This window comes from Stegodyphus dumicola, chromosome 12 (assembly GCF_044657685.1).
Source record: "Stegodyphus dumicola isolate Sdum_Otavi_A_Nest chromosome 12, ASM4465768v1".
Taxonomy (NCBI): domain Eukaryota; kingdom Metazoa; phylum Arthropoda; class Arachnida; order Araneae; family Eresidae; genus Stegodyphus; species Stegodyphus dumicola.
Genome location: NC_140779.1, coordinates 107,204,965 through 107,216,990, shown reverse-complemented (window position 1 = coordinate 107,216,990; position 12,026 = coordinate 107,204,965). Strand labels below are relative to the sequence as shown.

At 27.1% G+C, this 12,026-nt stretch overlaps 1 protein-coding gene across 2 annotated transcripts in view; it reads right to left on the bottom strand.

Moving 5' to 3' along the window:
• Positions 1-304: 304 nt before the first annotated feature.
• The window catches only part of Myo81F (unconventional myosin 81F), a 298,353-nt gene continuing 286,631 nt past the window's right edge, over positions 305-12,026 (bottom strand). For both annotated transcript variants that reach the window (XM_035376215.2, XM_085806755.1), the window contains 5 exons: positions 11,837-11,904; positions 11,427-11,598; positions 9,157-9,240; positions 8,336-8,455; positions 305-6,441 (listed from right to left, as the gene is read on the bottom strand). In XM_035376215.2, coding sequence (XP_035232106.1) covers positions 6,256-6,441; positions 8,336-8,455; positions 9,157-9,240; positions 11,427-11,598; positions 11,837-11,904 — 630 coding nt within the window. In that variant the 3' untranslated portion in view covers positions 305-6,255. The remainder of the gene's footprint in view (positions 6,442-8,335; positions 8,456-9,156; positions 9,241-11,426; positions 11,599-11,836; positions 11,905-12,026) is intronic.

The window sequence follows — 12,026 nt, the reverse complement described above, 5'->3', positions numbered from 1 at the left end:
TCTGCTAGTTGAAATTTATGACATTTTATTTCCAAGGAGAATTTTTGAATTATTCGATGATCTTCTAATTATGTCATCTGATTTTAGAATATCCTATGAGATAATGTATGCCCAAGTATAATAGATTGTTGTTTTTAAGTCATTGTATCCCATGAATTGATTTTACATATAATTACACATTTTTATATAAACTTTATCAAGTGTGTTAATGTATTTTATCCATTAGATAAGTAAGCATATTTTTTAATAGACCTAACTCAAAAATATTCATATTTTTCCATATGAACTCAAAAGCAATAATTCCATTTTAATTTAATTTTTTTAACATCATATAGCTATTCTATAATAACATACCTTGAATAATCATATTACAAATATAATGATATTTATGCTAAGAAAAATGAATAAGTGACAGAAACTTTTTTTTTATGAAGTACAGCTCTAGAGTCCACCTTTAATTTGTACAACTAACACAATAATATACATAATGTATAACCAGCTTTGATACAGGAATGTTCAATAAATAAGCATTTGAGAGACTCGGAAGACAAATATTCACAAATAAAATGAAACCCAGCACACAAGGGTTTTAAAAATATATTATGCATCCATTGACAATTGCAATATGAAATTTACATTCTCTTGTCTGATGATTCAGAAAAGTTAAATATAAGAACTTTAAACTCCTTAAATATTCATCAGACAATTTTGTTACAATACTAGAGAGATCACAATCTACTTCAACAAAGTTGAATGAATGCAAAATTTGTTTTAATATATACGACTTTAACATAAATATTATATACATTAATTATACATAAAACTTATAACACAAAAAACACAGACATAACAGCATAATGCAGATAGAATTTATAATAAGTTGTGTGGTCTACTTATGTATAAAATTTTTTTATATAATTATTTTTAAAAATCTTCCATTATCTTAAGAAATCACAGTAATTAGGGTTTTGATAAAGAATGATATAAGATATAAAAACAAAGGCAAGTATTAAGCAATCCCAAAGAGATCATTTTCATAAAACACTTATTGCTTAAAAGCATTCAGCACTGCAATACTGTAAAAAGAATATTTTTAACTATGCCTTTTTCAGTGTTTGTAAAAAATTGTTGCAAAGTTTCCAACAAAAATTAAATACACTATGCAGTCTTGACTAACCACATGAGAATATACTTTCACTTGCATAAAAATGTAATTCTCATTTCCCATATGAAGTCTATTAAAATACACAAAGTCTAATCTTTATTTATTTTCACCAATTTCTAACTATCATATGGTAAAAGAAAATAGATAAATTCATTGGTAATTTTGTCTTAATCTTAGATTCATAAAACTTTAAATGGTAAAATAAAATAAATAGGAGGTATATTCATGTAAAACTTGAAAAAAAAATTCGTTAGCAAAGTGAAAAATTTCAAAAACCTAGATTTCAGGTTTAAAAAAAAAACTTTATAGCTATTTTCTTTTGCAAAGCAGGTTAAAGTAATATAAATAAATTCATTTTGTTATATGAATCACAATATCCTTGTTGATTAAAATTTGGTCATGGGGGATTCTAAGAGAAAAAATTTTTAAGTCATTAACGTAAAAAGAAAAAAAAATAATAATAATAATAATAATAATAACACATGGAAAGTTTTACATGCCTACTGTTTGTCTAAATGCCATGCATTTATCAAAATCCTAGCCATGCATATGTGTCATAATTTCATTTAGTCAAAGATAAGTATGTGAACTATTGCAATAAATGTTTTTCACGGAACAGCACAGTTCGAAATACACACAATGGGAAATTCCAGTGTTACTCCTATTCTACATTTGTTTACCTTAAATGTATAATTAGGGTTCTTAAAAAAGTTTTTAATTTCTGCATTTGAATAAGGCATTGAAAAGTGCTACTTATAGTCATACATATGAATAACCAATTTCAAAGCAGCACCATGTTAAGGTAGAAGAGTAGAGCACCATGGTTAACCAAATTTTTTCTTATAAAATTTTACTCACTAACAAATAATTTCTGCTAGAATAACTCATGAAGTTCTGTAACCAGAATGTATTACCTTGTTTTTGTCTGATCTTTCTTTGAATAAGTAAAAATTAATAAATTTTATAGATTACAAAAGTAAATACCAGGATACATTTTGCATACAGCAAGATTATAGATACAAAGTGGGCACAGCACTTCATAAGCAAATTAAGTTGTCATGCAAAGGAAAGCGTTAAGACTGAAAAACATCATTAAATGAATTACAGCTTTGAAAAGTCATATGAATCAATATATGTATACAGAAAGTGACTTTATATCAAATGATTTAGTAAATATTAAATGATTTTAATATTCACACAAAGTATACTTATTTTAGTAAGTCATTTCAATCAGAATGGATGAAGTCTAATATTTCTACAGAAGGAAATATGACATCTGGATGTGAGATTCTTCAAGGAGGAAATATATTTACAAAAATGTATATGTATTAAAAAATTAGAAATATGACAACAACCAAAAAAAAAAAAAAAAAAAAAAAAAATCAGTATCAGAACCGAGACATTCTTATTAAACAGAAGAATCCACAAGAAATCTATTTGGCAGGAACATTTGAAAAATCTATACAGGTGAGAATAATTTTATTTTATAAATTTAAATCAATTTGCAAAATTGAAGAGGAACCCCAGAAAACATATGAATTAGGGGATTATATTCAAATGGTGTATTATTTGAATAAATATACAAACTTCTCAATGTCAATTTACAATAGTTCATCTCAATCTCCTACAGAAAAATTTGTTTACAATTTGCAGTACAAAATCTACAGTTCAGAGATAAACAACAATTACCACATGAAGCATTATTAACATTTTTATCAAGTTTCATGCATTTTCATCCTCTGGTTTATTTTGAAATTAATGCAGCTTCCATTAGAACTGCAAGTATCTTCCCATATCAATATATAAAACAAGCATACAGTACCCTTTGTCATATCACAGTTACAAATAAATACGAATATGATAAGCAACACTATTTTTAATTGTTTTGAGTATTTTAAAGGACTTTTTGTTTTCAGAAAGGATAGGAGCAGGATATTTTACATAAAAAATTGCAATGTTATTTAGAGTAGTTTAAATATAATAGAAATAAATTATTAAAAGCATTGAGTTAAACCTATTAAAAATTATAAAACATGTTAAAATAATAAAAAAATATTTTCATTTAAGAAATCCAAACCCCCCCCCCCCCCGAAAAAAATAACATGAACTTGATCATACCTTAGTTCAATATATGGTTGTATGTTGACAATATTAGCCAAAAAAATTCTCCCAAAATAGCCATGTGAAGAACATGAACATAAATCTCAAACACAAATATTTATACATTCAGCACTTCAGATTATGAACTTGTGCAATAACCTCACAAAATGATTTGAGTACAGATTATGCACGTTTGAGTACATACGAGTATTATAGTATATCTATGTTTTTCTACAATATACTGCATGCATAAATTTTAATTTAAGATGGCATTTACTTAATGATTTTATTATTTTTTAAAACCAAACAACATAATGCTGTTTTCAGGAAAGATGTATTATACAATTATGAAGAGCATTTGATCACTTTTAAAAACAGTTAATTTTAAAATGCAATGTTATGAATACAGCAATGCAACATTATAGATAGATCAAAAATACCCTGTTCATAATAAAGTTAAGAGTTTTAAGAAATGTTTTTTTCAACCCAGGTGCAAATAAAAAATATTACATATTTTGTATTTTGTAGGGTGTTAAATTTTTTAAACAACAGGGCTTTCAAAAATAAAATCCTTCTCTGCTTACCTGAATATTACAAAGCATGGGAATTGATCAGCCAAATGCTTACTTGAGTCAACTTTATAGGAAATTCTTGAAGAAAATATTCTATTTATCTAAGTGTAAAAATTAACCATGTAATATTTAATAATATGTTCATTTTTGCAATAATACTTCAAAAAAGTACTTACTTCAGCCATAATAATTATTTATTAAAAATATTCCAATTTCATAGGACAGTTCTAAGTAAGCTTAAAAATGATTTTCTACTCAGGTTGTTAAAATCATAGTACCTTTTAAAATTATTACTGAAAAAGGGCATACTATTTTAATATATACCAGGGAAAGACAAAGATGATCAAATTTAGAGATTTAAACAGTTCCAATATAATAAATATGCAATGATTTATGTATGAGAATTCCTCCATTCTATATCAGTAAATATTTAACTGCAAATTTTAACATAGATTTTAAATGTAGAACATTAAATGTATTTTAAGTCTCATATGATACAGATGCCAGAAAATATTTTCTTTGTCCAAAATTGATGAACTGAAGAAACAATATCAAATACTTGCTGTAAGTGTGTAAGCCATCTTAAAAGAGCTTTAAATTACAAAGTCCCATCTATTACAAGAATTAAATAGCAGTAATAAAAAGGAAAATTACTGTAGAAACAATTTTTTTGCAATCTAAATTTGATAAAATGGTGAAACTGTTTCAGCTGCAATGTAACTAGAAGGGTACTGTAATTTAAATTTCTATAAAAACAAACAATTTGACAGCATACTAAGTATGCATTAAAAAATCTTTCCTATCCTACACTGAAGAAGTTTATTTAAAAATCACACGAAATAAAACCTGCATTTTGAAAAATGTACATTAAGTAAAAAAAACAGTTCCAAAAGACGGAAACTACTCATATAAAAACTTGAAACATGGATACATGGTATTCACACTTAGAAAGGTTGCTGTTTGCACTGTTCTTAATCTAATAGTATTAGTGCACATTTCATCGCTACGGTGGACTTCTTGGTACCACAGTACTGCATGGAAAGGCCAAGATGGTATACATTCCTTTCTTACAAACATACATATCCTAAAAGCCCATTTCCAATTGCATAGTGAGACAGCATGAAATCTTGGCACTGAGTAAAAGTTCTTTGGCTGTCCCACAGTATGGCACCTCAAGTATGGTATAAATAGCCATCAGACAAAAACAATTGGTACTTTTATATGAAAATGAAAGAAAAAAAATATGCTTTCAAGTATGAAACAAGGCATAGTGAAATAGATCTCTGCATAAAAATTCAAATTTATATTTTCTAATTCTCTAAAAATAAAAAATATGTTTAAAAATTTCTTCACATTTACAAATCTAAATTATATGTTTATTTTTATAAGAACTCTTTTTTTTTTTTTTTTAAATATATCCTTAATGTTCTAAAATGCTACATAGATTTTTAACGGATGATGTAAATTTTAAGCTTTGCTTTCATAACACTCATTATACTGAAAGGTACATTGAAACTCAATGAGATAAAATCAATCAGGATAAGAAAAATATTTCACTATACCGTTTCTCACTACATCTAATAATTTTGCAGCTATTTAGCATTTTCTACTGACCCCAGGTTCGCTAAACCACACTTTAAGCAGTGTAAAATTAACACAGCACCTCGCAACTAGGCAGGCAAAAATGGATGAAAAATATCTGGCAGATGACTTTGCACACAAGGTAGGGTAAAGCTTAAATTATCAAACATCACAGGCAATAATGATGAGCCATTTAGAACACACACCATGGCATTTTGAGCATGAGAGATATCCGTATAGAGATAACTGAGTCTTAACCTATGCTTTTCTCACTTAGCAAACTAAGACAACACACACATTTACTGAATAAAGAAATATAACACATTAAAAAAATTGTACGTTTAGATTTGCATCTACATGAAAATAAAATATAAAAGCCTTAAAGAGCAAAATAAAAAAATCTGTAAAATATTATGTAAATCATTGCACCAGCACCGATAATGACAAGTATTCGACATCTCATATCAAAGAACAAACAGTGCATTTTAGTACATTTTATAAATTAAATTTAAAAAATGATACAAAAGTATCAATAAATAAAAAATTAAAAACTGGTCAGTGATGATGAACATGTATAATTTATCTTCTTCATATAATGGTAAAGTGTCCATTTAAATCTAAGAGAAGTCATTAACCAATACTGGAATGGGATAAATTATAAAACAGTTCAACCCTTAGTCATTTGTCAAAACACAGCTCAATACAGATGATCACTTTAAATAGAAGTCTCAAACATTATTTTACATATAGGAGTAGCAACTCTTTTGGATCCAGTTTTCTCCTTGTTCATGGAAATCTTTATGGAAGGCACTCCTTTCCACTTATCATTTTATTATCTCACACAGGTTCATTGTTAACTAATGGTGGTGGAGGCTTGTACAGAATACTGACAGGGCGATGGCTTTTTTGAGGCACTCCATCGTGGAGTTCCTGTGTTCTGCGACGTCTTGCTACTTCCACAGGCTTTCGTTTCATAGCTATCACATTGGTGTAATCTTTGATGAGATGGGCAATTTGAGTGGCCTAAAATGGAGCAACAAGAATAAGTAAATATAGCAAGCTTGAGACAAAAATCTACAATGCATTACAAGAGGAGATAAATACATAAAATACTTTTATAATTTTTTAAATGATTAGTTTAAAAGAAAATCTTAAAACGGCACAGATCTACAAAATAATTTATTCACGGGAAATTAAACAAAAGTGCAAATCGTGATTTTTATTGGTTATACATGAAATTAATACTCATTATTATACAAGGCTTACAGGGTTTATTTAAAAAGCTCTGTACTCATTATACAGGGCTTACATATTATAATAACACATTATATACAGCATCTTTATGATTAACTTTTTCATATCACAGACTTTTTTAAATTTATGTGTTCATATGAATTTAATTTTTAAACACCGATATATCCTACACTCTGAAGAAATAAATGATAAGGGAACACTTCGTTAGTTCCTATTCATGTACCTTTTCAGTAGAAACTGAAACATTTTCTATATTTTGGAATGCTGGAAAAAATTATCTTTTTAACATTATGTTATTAACATACTCTTACAATAAAAAATGTATTTAGTATCTCGAAATTCTAGTTTAAAGAATTAATTCTAGTTGAAACAAATTACAGTTTCAAAAATTCATTCTATACAAAAATAGATATTAATATTTTATAAACTATGCATGAACAATTTTTCACAAGCAACTAAGATGTATGTCACATCAAAGTAACAGTCTTTACCTGATTAACATATTTCTGAAATTAAGCTTAACTTACTTGTTCATTCCCATGGTATATATAATAGAATTACTTTACAAGCTTAGAGCCATTTTTTAAAATTTTGCTTCTATTCTTTGGGAAAATAAAAATTAAATTGCAAAATTCACTGAAATTACATACCCTGTCATATATCAATCTACAAAAATATAATTCTTAGCAATTTGAAGCAAGTAAGGGTTCATGTTCTCTAACTTATTTATAAAAGAATTTGATAAAACATTAGTGACTTGATATGGGTCCCTCACATTTTTTTCAACTGTTAAAACATAAATATAATTAATCATTATAATACTTGTTTTGATGAAAGGAGCTTCTTATTTTTCTGTAATATTTTGCCATTTATACAGTAACTCTTGATAATCACAACTGTGCTTATGTGTTTATTCATGCGTGCTTGTTTATTTACAATCCGCTCTACAAAAATATAATTCTTAGCAATTTGAAGCAAGTAAGGGTTCAACTATCTATGTTCTCAAACTTATTTATAAAGAGAATTTGATAAAACATTAGTGACTTGATATGTGTCTCTCATATATTCTTCAACTGTTAAAACAGAAATATAATTAATCATTATAATACCTGTTTTGATGAAAGGATAGTTTTCTGTAATATTTTGCCAGTTATACAGTAAACTCTTGATAATCCCAACTATGCTTTTGTGTGTTTGTTTGTGTGTGCTTATTATATATATATATATAATAAAAGGAGAGGGAAAAAATGGCTAAAGTTGTAAAGATCATTTGAATAATTCTATTCCAGACATTACATGTTAAACAAAGTTAAAATAACTAAAACTATGTCAAAGCAAGAAATTGTTTGCGAAAAAAAACCAACATATTAAACAAGAAAAACTATAAAACAAAATCAAATCCCTCTCATTTTATTATCATTCTTTCTTTTAAATTTGCAGCTCAACGCGCAATTTTTGATGAACTAGGTCTCAAAAAATCTTTTCTAATTTACTACTTGCTACTTATATATATATATATATATATATTGGCAAACATAAAACAGAAGTATTTTAGCAAAAATGTTTAGAAAATCAGCTTTAATATTAGACTAATTTTAGGACTAAAAATTTTTCTTTTCTTTTTGGAGTATTTTATTTTCTTTATGATACATTTCAGACTTGCCTGATTGGTAGAAAATATATATTTCGATCCTTTTCGGCCAGTTCCTGTCACAATCATCAAGCTGTTCAGAGATGGGCTGTAGTTTATGATACTCTCATATTCACAAGTACAAAGAACATTCTAAAAATTATAAAAGAAAAGATGATATTTATGAAGATATTCACATAAAATGTGAAACATTAAAATTTCAAATGTTAGAAAATGATATACTTGAATAACATAAGCTAATGTAATTTATGCATATAATTAATCTGCAATATAAATAGATCAAAGATCTCATGAAAGTAAAACATTCCTAATAGAAACTTAATAATACAAAATTGTTTATCCCACACAATCTATTTTGTATTATTAAGCTCTAATTCCTTTAGTAATTCATGTTGATAATTAGCACCTTAAGTCATTATCAACAATAGTTACACAGGGCCAAATTATCCAATCCCAAATTTTAACTTACATTAAAATGAGATGTATCAAGTTAGATAAATATTAATTTATAATTAAAATTCATTCCACTCTCATAACCACATACAAATAGCATTGAAATAAATTTTAAGTTTCTTCATACTGTCCAATGCATATGTATTTCAATGCACAATATACATATGAATAAATAATGTGGTTAATCTGCTAAGAAAAATTTCAATGTTTCTATGAAGTTGCCCTGTTTATATTAAAGACCCAATTAATAATAATCCGATTTGCCAAAGTTGTAAATAAGGTAATTTATTTCAGTGTAGTTCAAAGATATTACATAATTTACGTAAAAGGAATAACCTTTCTAAATATTTTTTTTAGAATGTTTGTTTTCAAAGCCTTACCCTAGATCTAAGTTCCAAGAGATGTATTCCTACTTGATCCACTGCTAACCATAAGGCTTTTGGCCACGAAGAAGTATAAGATTGCTGCAAAAGATAAAAATGTGTATTTAATCCTGGATTTCCCCAAAGATTAATTTGGATAACTAAACAATATAATAATTTTTCAAAATGAAAATTTAACTGTATTAATATAGCAACATAAAAATTATGAGGATACAAAAGATAATTTCAAAACAATGACACCTTAAAATTAAATTATATATCATCATCCTATATACACAGAAGAGTTTTATCGCACAGAAACTAATTCTCAACGATTCTCAGAAAACTGCTACAAGATTTTTGATAACCAGATATTGGTTACCAAAATATGAGAGGTCGAAATCATATCAAAAGAATTTATCTTATAATTTTTTGGAATAATTCTTTAAAATCTTCTTTCAAAAACAGATGAAGAAAATAGGTTTCATACACAATATATAAAATAATTAATCAAATAAAAAATATTATTACTAACAAAGTTTAATATACTGCATAATAATATGAAAAAAATTGTGCTATGAAATCTTCAAAGAAAGGACTTTATACATAAAACAAAGAATCCACTACAGAAGATTTTATGATTAAAAAATTATAAAGTAATTTATGACGTATTCTTTATTCTTAAATTCTATTATTTAATAAAATTTATCACACAGAATTTTATCCCTGCAATTATAAGCTTCAAATGCATATATTCTCTGACTACGAAGGATATTCAAAACTAAAATAATTATATATTTTGATTAATCATTAATTTTATGACAAAGCTTGAAATCTTAATTTATGAAAGCTTAATTTATGACAAAGCTTGAAATCATTAATTTTATGACAAAGCTGAATCTTCTGATAAAGCTTGAAAGTAAAACCCTACTATTCATTATTAATGCTGAGATAAACATGCTATTTAGCTAAAGATTTATTTAAATGTGCTCATAGTTTAAATGCATTTTTCACTTTTGTTCCTTTTATATGTTTATGTTGCCAATCTCAGTTGTCCGACAATGGTCAGCACAAGCCCAAAACATTCGTCGTAGTAAGAAGTCAAATGCACCTGTCATTGACAAGAGCCTTAAGCACCATATAGGTGACAGCCCAATTTTTAGCTCAGTTTTGAGCTAAAAGTTGGGCTGTCATCCTGGGAGCGTGGACTGTACTCATGGTCTCCTACTCTTCTTCTCCTACTATTAACCTCTTGAGAGGACATTCGGCACACCGCATATTTAAAATGCCTTTATGCCACACAGACACTTTATATTTATAAATGCACATGCCTTGTCCGGGATTAGAACCTGGGCCTTTCGGTATGGCAGTTAGAGTCACTAACTACTATCCTAGTTGGGCGTCCCCCTTTCGTACAATATGTGTGTGTATATACATACACACACACATACAGATAGATACATCCATACATACAAATTATACACTATACTCAAAAATCATATTGCAGAATACAAGATTCTGGGTTGTAGATAATTACATTTAATTTCAGCCTAAAGTTTAAAAATAAAAGAACAATTACAAACACAAAAGAAAAGTTGAAAATATACGTCTTTTAACTGCAATTATTAAATATCATACCTTAATTGCAAAATGCTTTACTTCACTTTTTTAGCCCCAAGCAAGCATTTCATAAGTCACAGGTAATTAAATTTCATCTGTTCTTAGAGAGCTACCAAATGCAGTTATAAAAACAGTTTTAAGTTGATTATTTTTATCCTTTCTATGTTTGTTTTAATAGATTTTTTTTTTTGTTAGAATAACTTAGTACTTCTAATCGTATACTACCTCTCTCAAATTTGCAGTCAAATATGAATTTATTCGAAATAAAATCTAAAACAGAATTTTAATAAATTTTCCTATCATTATTTATTTAAATTTTCTTTTGAACTTCCTTTTCCAAGAAAATGAAAAAAAAAAAAAAAAAAAAATGTAATTCTTCACAGAAAGACATATGAGAAATATACTAGTTTTAAAATAAATTTGGCAAACCATTATTTCCAGATTGAATGAAATATATTTCAAAATCATTATTCATTTTTTTAACTTCAATTAGAAAATCTAAAAACTAACATTTAAAGAATTTTAAGTTCATCTATATACTAGTACAAAAATATTGCATTTTCAATTTACAGAGAAATTTAATAAAACTCATAAACAAGATTCACATTTTTGCAGTAAAGTCAGCATAAAAACATTTTTCATGTAATAACAATGCAATAAAAACTAACCATCACTTCAAAAATGGTAGCTCTGTACAGAGGCCAAGACTGAACTAACATCAAGAAGCCAGCTTTGCTTTGCTCTACATCCATTCCAGCCAGAATTCGATGTTGAGTCTCTACAGCTTCTGGCGATATTTGCATCATTATTCTAGGTGGTAGGCATTCACACATGACTCTCCTAACACAAAAATGCAAAGATTAAAAATTATTGCAATGAAATGCTTTATTTTATTCAGTCACAATCATTCAAGAGAATAAAATATTACAGTGACAAAAGATTAAATACTAATTATTTTAAAATATTTAGTATTTAATATTTTATTACAGTTCGATGCAGATATATTTTAAGAAAATATATAAAAACAAACTGAATAAAACTTATCACTCAGATATATATTTTGAAAATAATCACTTACTTGTAATCCAGAGTTCCTTGCTGGCAGTCTCCAACATCAAGCTGAGCTTTCAAAGCACACAGCATGACCTGAAACATGAGAAAGTTGATATGATGGTTTTAAATAATTTCTAAATTTATATCTTCTATTAATTTCGCTATCATAACTTGAAACTAATCTACTTGAAAGACTAGAGGAACCAAAGTCCCTT